At 39.6% G+C, this 20,394-nt stretch overlaps 1 protein-coding gene across 1 annotated transcript; it reads left to right on the top strand.

Moving 5' to 3' along the window:
* Nucleotides 1-906: 906 nt before the first annotated feature.
* LOC139466646 (matrilin-3-like) lies at nt 907-19,310 on the top strand. The gene is made up of 6 exons (XM_071248230.1): nt 907-978; nt 12,981-13,065; nt 14,916-15,479; nt 15,988-16,143; nt 18,410-18,532; nt 19,294-19,310. The coding sequence occupies exons 1-6, from the start codon at nt 907-909 to the stop codon at nt 19,308-19,310; spliced, it is 1,017 nt and encodes a 338-aa protein (XP_071104331.1).
* Nucleotides 19,311-20,394: the final 1,084 nt, after the last annotated feature.

Below are 20,394 nucleotides of genomic sequence, written 5' to 3'. Positions count from 1 at the left end.
CGCACACACTTGCAAGCTTACTACCCTTTGAAAAGTGTGCACAGATACCTCCTTTATGCAATAGAAAAGGTTTAAGGTATACAGGAAAATGTGGGAACGAAAATCTTGTTTTTCACCCCTGGCCAACTGACAAATATCACCTATGAAAAATGATAACGTACCTCGGCGTTGTACCTATGTAATAACACCTATGTGTGTGTGTAATACTGATAACTGATATATCAATTCATATCAGTGGTTGGTACGTTATGGTCAGTTCGCCTGTAAAAAGCTAAACATCCTTGGTCAGTTTGGTGTTGGCCGGACTTTCCTTGCGAGGAAAGACTTTCAATGATTGACAACATAGCTTTGGCACAAACACAGCATCTTAAGCGACATGATAGAGAGGCTCGATCATTTTATTACCGTCTTCGCTATGCTTGTGGGTTTGACACAGAGGTCCATCCATGGTACGCCCCAGAATATGTAGAGGGCGTCATGAAAATTATAATTACAAAATTCTTCGGAATAGGCCCGTGTACAGCCTCAGACCTATCCAGGCCAACAAACCTGATCTTGTCCTTTTTGATAAATCCAATGAAATCATATATATCATTGACTTACCTGTCCCTTTTGACACTAATGTGACTGACAGTAGTCAGGAAAGACATGGCAAATATGCGGACTTGCAGTAAATATTGTACAACCTTCCAATGAATGAATGAAAGCCATACACGTAATAGACGGCAACACCTGCAGAGCAAACACTGGCTGACTCAATTACTCGGTTTTTTATGAATTTAACAAATGAGTTCCCTGATTGCGACTATGTCTGTGATGTAATGCCTGTGTCACAGCATGTAGCGTTGTGTCATCCACCCATAAATATGTTCACAACTAAACTGTGGACATCGATACGCCGCCATTATGGCGAGGATGCGCTTGATACCACCGGCGATTGTTTCTTTACCTGACTCCACCGGTCAACGGCTCAAACAGGTAAGTCCACAGTTTAACACCTTGGTTGCCGAGGTAATTGTGTGGGTCGTACAATTCGTGTGGTTCTGTAATGAAGAAATCACGAGAATCTTTTCAATGCACCCTGAAGATTCGAGCCTGAACAGATTCGGGTGATTTCTCTGACTTAAACCATACCGTTGTTGAAATATAATTTCTTGACAATTTTGCATAATGACATATAGTTGCGTCACTTTTACTTGTTAAAACTTCACGTTCAGAATGACCATTGAAGTACTAGCTCAGATTCAACAAGGAGAACGATAACGTGAGTGAACCGGAATTCGAACCCACAATCATAGGTTTCTGGCGTGCCCAAGGGACGCAACTCTGCACAGCGAATCGCGGCGCCTTAGACGACTTGGTCACCCGTGCCCCCAGAACGATAACGTGACGTCATCATAATGTGAATACATGAGACTTTTTATTGATAACATCTTCTTTTATTCTTTATACTCTATGGACTCACCCAGCACTCACCTGAAGAAGGAGCAAGACGTAGCTCTGACACGTCGTATGAGAAGTGCGTTTTGATACAGTAAAATACTGTCAACCCAGTCTCAAGTACAAACAGCGCATCTGATGCGTACTTAATATTTCATTCAGTGGATTTTTGTCAGGACATACACAATATTACTCTTTCTTGGATTTCGATGAAGTTTCGTATTTTAGATGTGCAATTGTTGGAGAAAGTCACGTGCTTCTGTTTATAAACATTGGATGTTTTAGTCCTAAAAAGACCATGCTTATTTTAAGCAATCAGAAGTACTTCCGGCTCTAAGATTTTTGTTTACTTCCGGGATTTCCCTGTGGGGCCCGGGGCACTAACATGGATCTTTTCTAGAATGTTTGCGGTGCATCTTTTCAAACGTATGAAACTGACCACTTATAACATCTAATCTAATCTGCTGTATTTCCCGGCGTTTGTCTTGATAAATGATAAAGATATGTGACACCGAAATGGCTTGAACCGTCATGACAGCGAGGCACTAATGACTACTACCCCCGTGTTAGAGGTTTTCAGAAGCTTAAGAAATATTCGTAGTTTTCTATCTAATTGCATGAACAACTGTAAAACATCATCTTAATAGGCAACTATGTCTTAGAAACAAGCCACCATCTGAGTATCTACAATGTCTGTGGGATGCTACATCCCCCGTTATAGCGCGAGTGATCGCGATAAACATGGATTTCCGAAAGGTATGATGTCCGCTAAACTATGATCCGGCGATTTTATTAGTATTGAACATATTTTTTGTGTGAACCAATTCTCAAGGTTAAATGATAAACTAAAATGAACATTATACTTATTATACTGTGGAAATTGCTTCTGAAGACTATTTCAATTTCAAGGGGACATGGGTGGCCCAGTCGTCTGAAGCGCCGCGATTCGCTGTGCTGAGTTGCGTCCCTTGGGCCAGAAACTCACTCACTCACTATTTCAATTTCAAACTTTGATGTTAAAGCCAAATCTAAGTTCCTTTCAAAGAATAACATTTACCTGTTTGTAGGAATAGTACAAAGAAGAATTGATATAATTCTTGACTATATTGGTTTGACATTGTAGAAGAGCACAAAAACTCGTATTATTTGAGTTTGATACATTCAGTAGTGTTTTAAGGGTTGTTTATATACTAGCTTGAAACAATATTAGATGTCGGTGTGTAACAGGGTGTATGTATTCTTTCACTGTGATGATTGACATGGTGGAAAATTACCAAAATTGGTATCAATTGAGTCTGGTGTAATTGAGTGTAGTTAGTGTACTGGCTGTGACATACTACTTACTTGTGATATACTAGAGCTCTGTTATGTTTGTTGTGTGGCAAAAGTGATATAGTTTGTCTACTAGAGTAAACGAACATTTTTCTATTTAGATTACAGCACATTAGGTAAGTAGAAGTGAAATCCTAGCCATGATCACGAGCACACTTTTTTCATAGAATTTAACACAACTTTGAGTATATATTATATTGATATGTATAATATTGAAACACCTACCTAACCCAAACCTAACAAGGCCCAATTATCACCCTATGTTATTTGTCTAATGTTTATTTCTGTTCATTTGATAATAAAACCCTTCTCTGTGGGTGCAGTATGTATATTAGCAAGAACATTTGGGTCAATACACGAGTGGACATTACGCACCACAATATCACCTGCAATTTGACGTTTGAAGATAAGTTAAAAATTATGTCCCTGAACTGTAGAGGTCTAAATAATCCATTCAAAAGAAAACAAGTGTTCACATTTTTAAAAAGTAAAAAGGCACAAATCATCTGCTTACAGGATGTGCATTTCACAGCTGATTAACAAGCACAACAATTAATAAAGCAGCAATGGGGTTATCAAGAATGTAATATAAGTCCTTATAGGAGTAATGCTAGGGGAACTGCTATATTGCTAAATAATAATTTTGAATTTTAAACAATTTATTAGAGATGAAAATGAAGGCAACTTTGTAGTTTAAACATAGAAAATCAAGAGCATGTGTATACGATAGTAAATATATATGGCCCAAGTATAGATAGCCCTGACATTTTTCAGAAAATAAAAGAAATTATATTAAAATTAGAAAGTGAAAGGATTATTTTATGTGTTGATTGGAATTTGATAATTGATATGTATCTAGATACATTTAATTATAAGCATATCAATAATCCTAAAGCACGAAAGAAAGTATTCGAAATGATTGATAAGATTTGAAGGATCATTGGAGAGAGATTAATCCAGACGCAAGGCATTTCACTTGGCGACAACCGAATCCATTCAAACAGTCAAGAATAGATTACTTTTTGATTTCACAAAACCTCATGTACCCAGTGGGAATAGTGAAATTCATCCAAGTATAAATTCAGACCATTCTATGATTTTAATAACAATACACTTATCAGATATGAAAAGAGGAAGAGGGTTTTGGAAATTTAATAATTCTTTGTAACAAGATAAGAATTATTTGGAATAAATAAAAGAAACAATACAAAACAAATTAGATCAATATGAGGATAAATCTACTGAAGAAGAGAAATATTTAATTGATGATCAATTATTATGGGAAATATTATTATTAGCTATAAGAGAACAAAATTGAATTGGAAGAATTAAGTAAATGAAGGAAAAAAGGGGCTTTTATTAGATCAAAGGCGAAATGGATAGAACACGGCGAAAAACCTAGCAGATACTTTTTAAAATTAGAATATCGATTTTTTTAAATAAGTATATTAAGAAATTACATAGAACTGTAATAAAAAAACAGGATGAATTGCTGGCAGGAACAAAACAGTTTTTATCAAATAACTGAATAGCCAGCACTATTGTTCATTAATAAATTTAGGAGCAAGAAGTAGCCGTATAAAGAATACAAGAAGTCGCCAGCCATGTACTCTATGCACTGACTAATCATTCACCTGATGAAGGAGCAAAACGTAGCCCTGACACGTCGTATAAAGAATAAAAGAAGTCACCAGCCATGTACTCTATGCACTGACTAATCATTCACCTGATGAAGGAGCAAAACGTAGCACTGACACGTCGTATAAAGAATACAAGAAGTCGCCAGCCATGTACTCTATGCACTGACTAATCATTCACCTGATGAAGGAGCAAAACGTAGCCCTGACACGTCGTATAAAGAATACAAGAAGTCGCCAGCCATGTACTCTATGCACTGACTAATCATTCACCTGATGAAGGAGCAAATGGTAGCCCTGACACGTCGTATAAAGAATACAAGAAGTCGCCAGCCATGTACTCTATGCACTGACTAATAATTCACCTGATGAAGGAGCAAAACGTAGCCCTGACACGTCGTATAAAGAATACAAGAAGTCGCCAGCCATGTACTCTATGCACTGACTAATAATTCACCTGATGAAGGAGCAAAACGTAGCCCTGACACGTCGTATAAAGAATACAAGAAGTCGCCAGCCATGTACTCTATGCACTGACTAATAATTCACCTGATGAAGGAGCAAAACGTAGCCCTGACACGTCGTATAAAGAATACAAGAAGTCGCCAGCCATGTACTCTATGCACTGACTAATCATTCACCTGATGAAGGAGCAAAACGTAGCCCTGACACGTCGTATAAAGAATACAAGAAGTCGCCAGCCATGTACTCTATGCACTGACTAATAATTCACCTGATGAAGGAGCAAAACGTAGCCCTGACATGTCGTATAAAAAAATAATAAAGTTGCCAGCCATGTACTCTATGCACTCACTAAACATTCACCCGAAGAAGGAGCAAGAAGAAGCTCTGAAGCGTCGTATAAAGAATACAAGAAGTCGCCAGCCATGTACTCTATGCACTCACTAATCATTCACCTGATGAAGGAGCAAAACGTAGCCCTGACACGTCGTATAAAGAATACAAGAAGTCGCCAGCCATGTACTCTATGCACTGACTAATCATTCACCTGATGAAGGAGCAAAACGTAGCCCTGACACGTCGTATAAAGAATACAAGAAGTCGCCAGCCATGTACTCTATGCACTCACTAAGCATTTGTGACAGATTCAACATTGTACATATTTATTTTATTCACCTTCAGTATCTGCTTTTAAGTGTTCAACTTTTATGTTTAATCATTTGTTAAGATAGATTAAATGTACTTAATGTGTCCTTCATGTTGTAAGCCTTAACAAACCCAAGCCATGACGTGCTCAACTGATTGGCCAAGCTAACCCTCAAAGTTGACCCTTTGTCTCACTGCATGTTCTCAGTCTGCACACATTTCCTGCACAGACAAGTTGACAGGTGAAATCATCTAAAATCAGGTTATTTTAATATGTATGTGTATACTTGTATGTTATTGCAGTTTAACGTTGCAGTATATTAAACCTATAATACTAAACTTAACTAAACGTGTTTAATATTATCATATTCTCAGTTACAATCTATTTAAGTAAATGTGGTAAACAAGACTTCGAAATTTTAAGCTTTGGTGATTACTAATATATCACTTTTCTGTCTCTTTATTCTTGTATGTATGAGGAAGAGTGAGGAAGTATGTGTTGTTTTATGGAATAGGCTATGTTTTAATTGCTTTTGTTGTGAAAGCCTAGTGATAGGGAAAGGTGCTTACCTTACAGCGTAAGCTTGATGAAGGGGAGATCGAGAACGTATAAGCTTCTGTGGGTTCTGTCCGTTCATTTGGCTGTCTAGTCTCAATCTGTCGATTGTCACCTGTCAGATTTGGCGGGTAAGTTGATCACGTGCCTCGATCACACCCGGAAACATACGAGTAACATCGGGTGGCCAATCCGATGTAACCCAATGTACGAGTGTGGAAGCACCAATCACTACACTTTTGTGATCAGTTCTGTATAATATACATTCTGTACTATGTGGCATCCGGGGAAGTATTTTAACGTGTATGTAAATAGTTATATTAGTTATTGTTATAAAAATCTATGTTTTATTCAGATATCCGGAATTATAAGTTGCGGCTGTAGTCGGGAAGACACCCCAGTCTCACCCACAGGGAAGGCACACAATAACTTGTATAGTCAGTTTCTATATTTGTGTAACACATAAGTGTGTCACACCCGTTAAGACATGTATATGTATGCATTTTGAAAGAGATTTATCATCTCTTAACACTTAGTTAATATATAAATAATTATTCTATTTGGTTCTTACATCAGTTAGCAGATCAGTATAACAACTAATATATGAATAAGATGTGTTTGTAATATAAAACGGTTTGTAATACTGTGATGTCGATGACTGCATTATGTATATTGTTAATATTACTTATCATTCCTTTTAATATGTTTCAGGGTATATATCCTAGATAGATATAAATATGACAAATCCATTGGCCGAATAAACCGCTTTCACCCGTAGCGTGTGTTTGCCTATCGCTCATTCACTGCCCTGCTACACATTCACCTGATGAAGGAGGAAGACGTAGCTCTGAAACGTCGTATTAAGAATAAAAGAAGTTGCCAGCCATGTTCTTTATGCGCTCACTAAGCATTCACCTGATGAAGGAGCGAAAAGTAGCCCTGAAAAGCCGTATAATGAAAAAAAGAAGTTGCTATCCATAAGAAAGTGTCATGTAAAAACGTCACCCAAAGTAACATTGCATGAAAAGTTGTCATTTAAATATCTGGGTTATTTTTGTCATAGTGTCTAAAATTTAACATTACCTTGTCCGGAAAAATAAAATTTGATGGTAAAAAACAAAGAAGATGACCATAAAACCGACCGCCCAAACGAATCACGGCAACGGCCATGGTAACCCGATGCACGTGAGTTCCGTGCAAATTGAAATGCACATGCATTCCCCCATTTCTTGCCCAATAAAAATCCACGCAGATCGGATAGCATTCATTCGTTATTGAATTGCTACAACATGCCAAGATTGACAAGAAATCAACGACACCAAGCCCTTGGACGATTGCAAGCTGGACAAATCGCACGGCAAGTAGCCAATGCATTTCAAGTCCACGTAAGGACCATATACAGGCTCCAGCAACGGTACCAGACCACCAACACTAGAGATGACCTACTACGTAGTGGAAGACCAAGGGTCACCACCCGACGTCAGGATCGTCAGATTGTGCGAACGCATCTTCAAGATTGCTTTGTTACTGCTGCGGAAACTGCTCGACAGACCATGGGGACACACCAGCGACACATTAATGCGCACACCGTGCGTCGACGATTGACGAGCAGACTGACACAGGCCACACCGAGGACTAAACCCAGCGACACCAGCAGTGGAGAAGAGTACTCTTCTCAGACGAAAGCCGCTACTGTTTCTGAACAGCAGATGGCAGAGAGAGTCTGGCGACGCGATGGAGAACGTTATTCGGATGATTGTGTTGTTGAGAGAGACTCGTGGGGTGGAATTGGTCTTGCACAGGGGGTCCAGGGTAGGGCAATAGTGTCACAGCAGCTCGGTACATTGATCAAGTCTTGAGACCACACGCCATACCTCATTTGGCACGTCGCTGCAACCACTAGTTTCAGCATGATAACTCCCCTGCCAACACTGCGAGAGCATCAAGAGACTTCCTCCAGCAGAATGGCATCAGAACCATGCAGTGGCCTGCCCTCAGTCCCGTTTTAAATCTCATTGAGCACCTGTGGGACGAGATTCAAAGACGGCTGAATGACGTCCGACCAAGGCCGACAACTGCAGCTGAACTGCGTCAGGCGTTCCTCAGAGTGTGGGTTCAAGTGCCTATGGCCTTCATCAAGCGCCTCATTCATTCCATGTTTCGACGTTGCACGGCAGTCATCAATGCACATGGCGGATACACGAGATACTGACTTGTGATGCCATTTTCTCAAAGACTAGTGTTGTGTTTCACTTAAAGAACATTTGACACTTTAATTTCAACCTTGATGATCAGTTTTGCCAAGTTTTATCTTTATAATATGTCTCAAAGTATGTTTACAGTGTTTGGACAAATAAGGCTTCTCATACATCCATGGTGACGTTTCTTTTGCGGTTCAGTATAGATTCAAATAATATCCTCGTTAGATGAAACCTGTCTCTTTAGGACTACCTCAGTAAGTCGGTCACATTGACAGCTTGTCGTAATACATTGACATCAAATGCAATACGTATTTGGCGACGCGTAAAACGTGACGGGAGAGATTTTCGTGTGTTTCATGAACCTTTGGCGATTACAATCGTGAGTCATCAATGGTCCTTTGGCCGATCAGTAAAAGGTGATTTAGATGTGTCAAATAGATACTAAGGTACATTTGTAGTTTGTTGTAGACTGCCTCTTGTCAGTATAGACACGGATGGTGTCCATAGTTTGAGTGCACATTTCTTCGTGTTGTTCACTAGGATGGATGTAGAGAGAATATTCACCAACAGACATGCGGTAAAATTGACTTATCTCAAAGTACAAACGTACAAAGTCAAAAACGCTAGGTTCAAGATTAAAGGGTCTAACTGGTGAGAATGTATTCGTGCCAAGGAATACCCAGGGTTTTCTCCAGGAATGTGGAAGTAGTCGTTCAGTGTTAACGTCAGTTCAAAGAACACAATCTCGTGAAAAACGTATAACGTAAAATTGTGTCGTTCGTTTCGTCAGTTTCGATGTCATGGGACCGACCTCTAGTAACTCATGACACTGCCTTTGAGTAATTAGGATGATCATCGACTGGCAGATCAATATGAACTGCAGGGCAAAAGAAAGTATACACCAATGTTTCTCCGATGGTGGCTAAAAATCAAAAATGAAATAGTTATTCGATGGTGATGTATTTGATACGGGTATCTCAGGCGATATTACAAGCATCATATCAATGAGTATTTCATAACAGGCGACGTTTTTGTGCCTAGTAACGTTTATAAATTTTGGGACAAATCCAAGTTCCATGTGTATACCTTCTTTTGCCTGGGAGTTGAACACTAATATTTGAGATTACAGACAAAGTATGTTTTGACTGACTTAAAGGAAATGTCCTAGGACTGCCTATTTCACAGAGCCAAGTCTCCCTTCAAGTTAAGATTTCAATCTTCTGTTCCAGTTCCTTATCGGTGACCATGCAGCATCTAATACAATCCTCCTCGGAGCAGTTCATCTCTGTTTGATCGTCTCGAGTACAACATGAAACGGACAACAAACACCACTCATAAAAAAAGTCACAAATAAATTATGCTCATCACTTTTTAACTTTTAACTCATTCGACACGTTGGTGCTCACTATCGCCTTTGTACATGGGGAATTTGTAAAAGGGACACACCTGCAACTCAGGTACTCGATTGCTGGCGGAATACTTTCCACCACTGAATGAAAGACTATTAATTGATACAAACATTCGGTTAAATCGGTTCCTTTGGCCCTTTGTTGTTTATCACCGTACTCAGAAATATTCAAGCTTTGTGATGGCGGTCAGTAAGTAATCGTGTCTAGACCAAACATTCCAGTTTTTGACACCATACGATACGATGGCATACATCAACCAAGTCAGCTAGTCTGACCATCTGAAAGTTACTGAAATATTATACTGTGTGGTAAATGTATATTAAATTCTCTCTGATGGAAAAAAGCATGTGGCTGAAAGGAAATGTCCTCTGTGTTTATTATCAGTCATTGGCGATGAGTTCCATTTTCTTTTTATGTGTCGATCATAAATTAACGAGAATTATTCCATTATCATCCGTTTCCACTACAACCGTTTTTGTAGAAAAATAAATTAAGTGAGATTCTGCTGTTTACAAGCAAACAGGAATACATAAGAAATATGTTAATTTTGCAACACAGTGGGTACGTAGTTTAAATGTCTGGGCCCAAACGTTTTAAACCCATTTAAAGACACGTTTAGATCTCTTGCACTTTCAGCCATCAGCATGGAGAAGTACAGAGTTTGGGATAACAGTGTCGAGTTGATCAATAAACAAGTTTGATTTTAACCGAACACACTCACATGAGTCATGCAAGAGAGCTGTTTCGAGATCATTAAAAGATGTAGCAAACAATAGGGGTGTTAGAAGTTCTCCTCGTTTAACTCCTGAGAAAAGGCCCCTCCACAATTTCATGATCCTCGTGATTTACTGTTCTGGTACATGTTAAAACTGACATTGAAGCTTTTTCAGATCTTTTACTTTGTAACAGTTTTTACCAAAGACTTGATCGCCAAAGTGTATCAACAGTTTTTTGAAAGTCCACAAATGTTCAGAATAATTTCCTTTTCTCCGTAAGATGAAAACAGTGCTGGCAGTAAATACACCCTGATGTGCCGATGTCGCAACGGAAATGTAGTTACTCTCTGGGTTAATGGTTTATGAAGACATACTTGCCGCAACTACCATATTCTACATCATTCGGTGATAACAAAGGACACACATAAGAACAAACACCGTCAAACACATCGTCTGGTAGGCTAAAAAGGTACATTTACTATTTATACAAAAACCATGTTGGCTCCTGGATATGAATACGAATTTTACATCGCTAGATTTCCAACTGGCCACAAGTGAATATGGTTTTACACCGATTTCAGTAACTTTAATGCAACAATACAACGACGGGTAGCACCAGAAATGGTGCCTCACTCATTGTACCCAAGTGGGGAATCGAACTCGAGCCGTCGGCTTGACGAGCGAACACTTTAACCACTAAGCTACCCCACTGCCCCCAACCTGTTATTCTAAACGGTTAAGGTCTGTAGGATATATTTCTGATTAATATTAAAAACTGGAATAATACAATGGGTTTAAACACTAAGTCATTCCACTGTCAGAGTTCGCAAAATATCTTCATTTATCAAACACAATATCATATCCACTCTTATAAAAGAAAAAGAAAGTACACCACAACAAACCCAGTGAGACTGGCTGTTGAGAAGAAATTGCAAGAGGAAACCGAAGGTTTTCATTGGATAAAACAACTCATCATTATTAATGGTGATTTGAATGGTGTATACTTGCGGGAAGACATCGTTCGAGATCACGTTCTGCCCTTTGTGCAAATTCATGACTTAACATCACGTTGCAGCAGGCTGATGCCCGCCTACACGTTGCACATGTTGACTTTTTTAGGCAGCATATCATTGTTGTACTGCAATCAGATCGGATGTTTCTCCAGCTAGAATAGTAGCAGATGAAATTTACTGTTTCAAAATGAAACTACAGTAAACCACATTTATCACGATCAGCCACATGCTATAAATATGCTTTTATAGCTATAACGGATAAAATTATCATTAAACCGCCCGCATGTTTTCAGAAATCAGCTGGCTACAGTAACTTGATAATGGCCTTATATTGCTTGACGACGGGCCATTATCACGCCCGTTGTTAGGTGACGTCATAGGGATAGGGATGAGTGACCTCACGTTCAATAGTGACGTCATCTGGTTTGTTCTTTGACGTTTCAATATTTGTAAAAGTGGGTCTGCAAATGATAATGCCCTGAAAAATAGCATTACCCTTATAATAAGGAACTACGGTTATATCAAAATAAAATCGGTGTTCCCTTTGAGTTCGTTATAACCGTAGTTTACTGTATTTGGGTCACATGATTACATCCCCAAAATATCAAAGATGGCCAAACATTTCTAAAGAGATTAGTGATCATAAGAGATAAGAAACTAAACCTTCTTCTGTCATCTTTGCTAAATGTCGTTGATTGCATAGTATCTGCTCTCCTGAAATATGATGTGCATAATTTTGTCAGTGTGTAGGATATCATGTCCCGTGTAACGTGACAAGCACCATATACGGGCATCACAGCTGTGCTTTGGACAGGAAGTTTGCAGTGTTTCGGCGAAGTTACATGTTTATAACGTTTGTAATGTTTTCTGAAATAAAATTGTCAAGTGTATACTTTCTTTTGTCTGGAAGTATAGTTTTGCTGTTGGATTGGTCATTCTGCCGCCTTTGTTTATGATACCACATGGTGTATGGTTGACTGAACTTAAACAGCACTGCGCCTATACTACGGAAGGGTCAATACTCAGACCTACTACTCAGAAAGGTCAATACTGAAGGTGAAAAGGTGTCGTACTTTCGACCATTGTATATACTGCTATTGGTATACCGTGTACTTGTTACAGCGACAATTCACATTCACATATCATTTGCTTGCTTATCAATGTAAGGATAAAAATTTATAGATGAACAACTTAATTAAATCCGACGTATTATGTTTCTGTACAAGTACATCAGGGAAGGGGAGCTGCCGATTGGTTTCTTCCTCCATGGTGAACTGCATTCGTTGGTTTTGGGAATTCAGGTGGTCCAATAGGGTCCTGGGGTCATTGTTGGGATGTAATATGACAAAGGTGTCATCTTCCTTGCGGAACCAGCAGAGGGGAGCAGATCACTGTTTATCGGAAACCTACCCACACAGGTCAATGCCTCCAAACATCCACCTCAAGTCAAGAAAGGAATTATTTCAACCCTAGCGAGAAGAGCTCACATCTGTTCTACGAAGCAACATCTACCCACTGAACTAAGCCTCCTCAAAACAAGTATTTACACAGTATAACCTCTACCCTCAGCAACTAGTAGAACAGACGATACAGAACATCACCAAGAAATCTCAGAAAACACCCCTTATGATCAGCCTCCCCTACTTTGGAACAGGTTAGCCACAAAATCCAAAGACCCATAAAGAACATTGATGTAGTTTTCAAAAGAAGCACCATTCAGAACACAATAAAAGCCACAACCAAACCACCATTCAGCCACAAACTAGAACCATCAGGAACAATGTACCACATTCAGTGCAATTGTGGACAAGCTTACATAGGAGAAACATGTAGGCCTCTCAAAACCCGAATTACAGAACATCAAAGCTCAGTCTCCAAAGATGACTCTAAATCAGACCACATCCGTGACAACCCATGCCACAGCATTCAGCCCTCAAGCCCTCACCACCAACACCACCAACATCAAAAGACTCCAACCGTCAATCAACCGTGACCGAGGCTATAACATACCCCCGCCATACCATTAACTCATCAATGACCCCAATCAGCGATAATCCTGTTGTTTATATTACTGGCTTCATTCTTTGCTTATGTCACTAACTTCACCGATGATTGTCGTTACTACCCTTGTGTGTACATGACAGGCTTCTCCACACCAGAATAACTACATCTGGTATCACTCTACTGTATAAACATCGTCTCCTACATGTATACATACTTGTCAACCATACTCTGTATATCACTTGCTTGATAACGGTGTTAGAACCTACACCGAAACGCCGGTCTTAATTGTAATAAAGAAGTTGTTCATCCATAAATTTCTATCCTTAGTTCGCACTCCAAGTTCTGAATTCCTATCTAAGAAATTGCTTATCAATAATGGTAACCTTTGTGACAGGCTACCTTGATCAAGAGTGATTGTGATTGTGCGATTGATACCTTCAGTTTACGGTAATATATGCAGATTTGAATACATTACATTTTAGCCTGGCATATGAAAATTTTCGAAGAAATAATTTCTTCGAGAACTTGCTGGAAAATAAGTTTGGCAGGGGTTCGGTAGGGCAGGACATGCTCACCTTTCCGTGAACATCTGGTGTCGTCATTGATCTTCAGTTATCCGTAAATATAATTTTCGTCTTTTTACACCCAATGGAATCTGATTCGTTGGGTATTCGAGACTGGGTATTATTTGACGTTGGCGTTTTATATTTATTTGATTAATAATACAAAGGACATCCATCACATGCATCTCTAACTAGAACAGTTTAATCTTGATTCTGTCCACATAATAATTTGAGGTTATCACTGAACATAATTGCAAATATTCTATACAGTTTGTCTGCAGCACACTTGTCGGGTGAACTTTGTGGTAATAGGACAGGGAGGCTGAACTGCCATTGACCTAACTGCATTGATTGTAAACACATCTGTCAGCACAGCTAAATTGAATTTGACGTCAATTTAAATCACGATCGGCCTATAAAGTAATTTCACTATTAGGATTCAGCTGCATTCTCACCTTTCAGTCCAATCCATTCATACATACGATGCTTCGGCAATTGGTTCCACCTGTATTGGTCTTTCTACTGGTCTTCGACAGAACACGGACCATGCCGTCGTCAGGGAGTGAGTACATTGAGAGTTATTCAACAGAGGTCTGTCTCAGCTATTTCTATATACCCGTCACAGCAGTGTGTTTTGTCACGTTTCATAATTGGAAAATATTTATTTATTACAATTTTCAATGACCTACAAACAACACAACATTTCAGTCATCGAAAATGTTTGTTTTTTTTGTCATTTGTTGGAGGTAAAGTAAATATGTAAAGTGAAATGGTCAATTTGTGTTTAAGTTTTGCGTATATTTCGTTTTATGCTTCTCGATATTTCTGCAGATATTTTGGGGGTGTTCAGCTTCCAAAAGGGTGCCAATTACTTCGTGTAGTTTGATTGCTACCGTGGCCATGCACAGCTTACCAACAATCATTGTGTTCGTTTCAGTTTGTTCAAGTGCAAGAAAAGATGTGATCTTCGTCATGGAGGACTCCAGCAACATTTCGGCAATGACCTTTAATTCCATGAAAACCTTTATTTTCGATGTCGTCAGCATGTTCACCATTGCAAACAACAATGTCAATGTTGGTATCGTTAAATTTGGCTCAACGGCTGTGGTTGAGTTCATCATTCAAGATTATCAAAAAGACAAACCCGGGCTCTTATCTGCAGTGAATGACATGGTCCAGAGAGGGGAGAGTATGGTGCTACCGGCTACTGCATTTGCACTCACAAGAAGCGATGTTTTGCAACCAAATCTTGGTGACCGTCCAAACGCTGACAACATCGTCATCTTCATCACCGGTTCTGTAAGTGACAATACTCCAACTACATTGACCGAGGCAGACCTCCTGCGTGCTGAAGTGGCGGAGATGTTTGGTGTTGGAGTAGGCCTTTCGGACCTCACTGAACTCAACTACATTGCCAACGATCCGGACCTTGAATTTGTATTCTCCGTTGCCGGATCAGGAGATCTTTCAACCATTATCAATTCAGTCTCCGCAACTGTATGTAAGTACTAGTCACTGGATGGATAGACCATTATATAATGTGTGTGAGTGAGTGAGTTTGTCACCCGCTTTTAGCATTGTATCAGCAATTTTATCACAGTTGCGGACTCCAAAAATGCGCTTCACACATTGCACCCACGTGGGGAATCGAATCTTAATACCCATATGTAACACGAAACCCATGGTGGATCCTGGCTTAGTATACGAATTCCACATCGCTAGATTTCCAACTGGTTACTATTGAATGGGCGAAAATGGGTTTTACACCGCTTTAGCAACATTCCAACAATACCACGGCCTGTACCACCATAAACAGCCTCACATATTGTATTCAAGTGGGGAATCGAACTCGAGCCGTCAGTGTGACGATCGAAAACTTTAACAACTAGGCTACCCCACCTCAACCCAGAACTTGGCTTCACATGGTTTATTCTCCCTGCTGTGATTTTTGTACGATTAACAGCTCCCATTCGTCGTTTATTTCTTAAGTAAATGTCTTCCTCTTGCAGGCGGTGCCTGTAATCCTGCCTGTTCCTCCACGGGTAAATGTGACAGAGAAAATAATGTCTGCGAGTGCTACCCCGGGTGCCAGAATGGTGGAACGTGTGATACGTCGACAAGCACCTGCAACTGCCCTACGGACACCGTGGGCGACAGCTGTGAAGGTAAAATATATTAAGCATTTTCTACATGGATAATTGCTTTGTTGTTATCAAGTAATATAAAAGTGATTCTCTCCTTTAGAGCACACTGATCACTACCATTAGAGACCTCGACGACTACCGCTAGAGATCACACGACGATTACCGCCAGAGTCAAATATGTCTGCAACGTCGATTCTTCCGTTGGAAATCACGACTACTACTTCAGTGTTCCAGTCTCACTTTCACTTTTCTGTCCTCAACATAGGTGTGTGCAGAACATGAACTGACTGACCGATTTACAGGCATTGCAACGCTATAAAACAGCTGAAGAACTTAGTAGAGCCTTGATGCCCGGTAATGCTTATCACACTACAGCTGAGCCCCAACACGGAACACACTTAGTAGAGCCTTGATGCCCGGTAATGCTTATGAGACTACGGATGAGCCTCAACGCGGAACTCACTTAGTAGAGCCTTGATGTACGGTAATGCTTATGAGACTACAGATGAGCCTCAACACGGAACACACTTAGTAGAGTCTTGATGCACGGTAATGCTTATGAGACGACGGCTGAGCCTCCACACGGAACACACTTAGTAGAGCCTTGATGCCCTGTAATGCTTATGAGACTACAGATGAGCCCCAACATGGAACACACTTAGTAAAGCCTTGATGCCCGGTAATGCTTATGAGACTACGACTGAGCCTCAACATGGAACACACTTAGTAAAGTCTTGATGCCCGGTAATGCTTATGAGACTACAGATGAGCCCGCCCCAACACGGAACACACTTAGTAGAGCCTTGATGCCCTGTAATGCTAATGAGACTACGACTGAGCCCCAACACGGAACACACTTAGTAAAGCCTTGATGCCCGGTAATGCTTATGAGACTACAGCTGAGCCCCAACATGGAACACACTTAGTAGAGCCTTGATGCACGGTAATGCGTATGAGACTACAGATGAGCCCGCCCCAACACGGAACACACTTAGTAAAGCCTTGATGCCCGGTAATGCTTATGAGACTACAGCTGAGCCTCAACGCGGAACTCACTTAGTACAGCCTTGATGTACGGTAATGCGTATGAGACTACAGATGAGCCCCAACATGGAACACACTTAGTAGAGCCTTGATGCCCGGTAATTCTTATGAGACTACGGCTGAGTCCCAACATGGAACACAGTAGAGCCTTGATGTACGGTAATGCTTTTGAGACTACAGCTGAGCCCCAACATGGAACACACTTAGTAGAGCCTTGATGCACGGTAATGCTTATGAGACTACAGATGAGCCCGCCCCAACACGGAACACACTTACTAGAGCCTTGATGCCCGGTAATGCTTATGAGACTACGGAGGATGAGCCCCAACACGGAACACAAGGTGTCATCACTGTTTGATAGTGATTCATGAACACATGCTCGTAATATGGTCGGAATCGTGGATCTACTCAGCTTTTGGCAAGGATTTGTTTTATGAATATTGAAGTGTTTTATTTACATTGGAATGATTGGAACTGGATTTGCAACTTGTCAAAACGATAGACTTTGCGCTTGTTATTGAGGGGGTAAAACAAGTCTTGTGGCTTGGTATCTCAGCAGGCTAGAACTATAAAACCGACAGAGGTCTAGACGAGGCGGTCACACAAACACACACGCTATCAGATCGCTACACGCGTGGAATAATCTTGAACGTTACGTTTAACCTCATTTCACCTCACCCACCACCCCCTATAACAAGATAATGCTTATAATCGTCTCCGGATGTAAAACTAACATGTTAGCATTAACGTGTCACACGAATGCAAGAGGACAGCCAAAGCAGACGTGTTGCTCATGTTGCACGACAACATATATCATACTATGGATGATAATCGGGGTATCACCGGTAAGGAAGGACATGCTTACAGTTTTTGCAATCTCATTACTGTCAAACTTTGATTTTCAGTTATCCGTTCACAAACTTTTTACCACTGTGTAAGCTTTTGCGCTTAATTTAATCTGTTTCAGGGGACTATATGACGGGAACCTTACATTTGTGTGTAACTAGCCTAATACGTATTTCAAATCCAATACGCTCTGACAGACCATTTGAAATAAATACAATAAAACTTCGTAAGTCCGGTAAAACTCAATTACCTGACGTTTAACATCATAATAATATATCATACTATGGAATCAGTAATACCTTACTTATGATGTATACCAGAAAACATTCACGTAGCATTAACTTGCTTAACTGTGTAGGCAATCCAAACAGAACGAATTTAATTCTGTTTGGCACAGATACCAATGAGTGCACCGCAATGACTGACGATTGTGACGAGAATGCTCAGTGTGACAACACTATAGGTTCATTCAACTGCACGTGTAATTCTGGATTTGAAGGTGATGGCACAAGCTGTACGGGTAAGTGGAACCAATGAAATCAACCTTTGAAAGGCTCCTCTTTTATTATCAATGATGACATTTGAAATTACTTTCAGGGAATAAATAATTCAGTTGGTAGAGTATATTTATCGAAAACAAAATCACCAAACATACAGATACTATTCCAAAGTGATATTTCATGCATGACCAGTTTGCAGCATTGTAAAATTGTTAACACATTTCTGCATAGTTTGAATGCTCCTTTCAATTTTGGTTGCATAAGTATGATATTTTCTATCAGGTAAAGGTGTTCATTAAGTGTTAAGAGCTTTTGAATACCTTGCACAATTGAATATTAATTATGGGATCATTTATTTGCAATGTAAGCCACTACCGATGGATGTCATTTCAGATATTGATGAATGCACTGCAATGACTGATAACTGTGATCCAAATGCCACATGTACGAATACACCAGCCGGGTCTTTTACTTGCACGTGTAATTCTGGATTTGAAGGAGATGGCACAAGCTGTACGGGTAAGTGGAACCAATGAAATCATCCTTTGAAAGGCTCCTCTTTTATTATCAATGATGACATTTGAAAATACTTTCAGGGAATAAATAATTCAGTTGGTAGAGTATATTTATCGACAGCAAAATCACCAAACATACAGATACTATTCCAAAGTGATATTTCATGCATGACCAGTTTGCAGCATTGTAAAATTGTTAACACATTTCTGCATAGTTTAAATGCTCCTTTCAATTTTGGTTGCATAACTATGATCTTGTCTTTCAGGTGAATGTTTTCCTTAAGTGTTAAGAGCTTTTGAATACCTTGCACAATTGAATATTAATTATGGGATTATTTATTTGCAATGTAAGCCACTACCGATGGATGTCATTTCAGATATTGATGAATGCACCGCAATGACTGATAACTGTGATCCAAATGCCACATGTACGAATACACCAGCCGGGTCTTTTACTTGCACGTGTAATTCTGGATTTGATGGAGATGGCACAAGCTGTACGGGTAAGTGGAACCAATGAAATCAACCTTTGAAAGGCTCCTCTTTTATTATCAATGACGCCATTTGCAATTACTTTCAGTAAATAAATAATTCAGTTGGTAGAGTATATTTATCGACAGCAAAATCACCAAACATACAGATACTATTCCAAAGTGATATTTCATGCATGACCAGTTTGCAGCATTGTAAAATTGTTAACCCATTTCTGCATAGTTTGAATGCTCCTTTCAATTTTGGTTGCATAAGTATGATATTTTCTATCAGGTAAAGGTGTTCATTAAGTGTTAAGAGCTTTTGAATACCTTGCACAATTGAATATTAATTATGGGATCATTTATTTGCAATGTAAGCCACTACCGATGGATGTCATTTCAGATATTGATGAATGCACTGCAATGACTGATAACTGTGATCCAAATGCCACATGTACGAATACACCAGCCGGGTCTTTTACTTGCACGTGTAATTCTGGATTTGAAGGAGATGGCACAAGCTGTACGGGTAAGTGGAACCAATGAAATCATCCTTTGAAAGGCTCCTCTTTTATTATCAATGATGACATTTGAAAATACTTTCAGGGAATAAATAATTCAGTTGGTAGAGTATATTTATCGACAGCAAAATCACCAAACATACAGATACTATTCCAAAGTGATATTTCATGCATGACCAGTTTGCAGCATTGTAAAATTGTTAACACATTTCTGCATAGTTTAAATGCTCCTTTCAATTTTGGTTGCATAACTATGATCTTGTCTTTCAGGTGAATGTTTTCCTTAAGTGTTAAGAGCTTTTGAATACCTTGCACAATTGAATATTAATTATGGGATTATTTATTTGCAATGTAAGCCACTACCGATGGATGT

Source organism: Haliotis cracherodii, unplaced genomic scaffold (assembly GCF_022045235.1).
Source record: "Haliotis cracherodii isolate W230 unplaced genomic scaffold, xgHalCrac1.p SCAF_19, whole genome shotgun sequence".
In the NCBI taxonomy this organism is placed as follows: domain Eukaryota; kingdom Metazoa; phylum Mollusca; class Gastropoda; order Lepetellida; family Haliotidae; genus Haliotis; species Haliotis cracherodii.
This window is presented reverse-complemented; position numbering and strand designations above follow the sequence as displayed.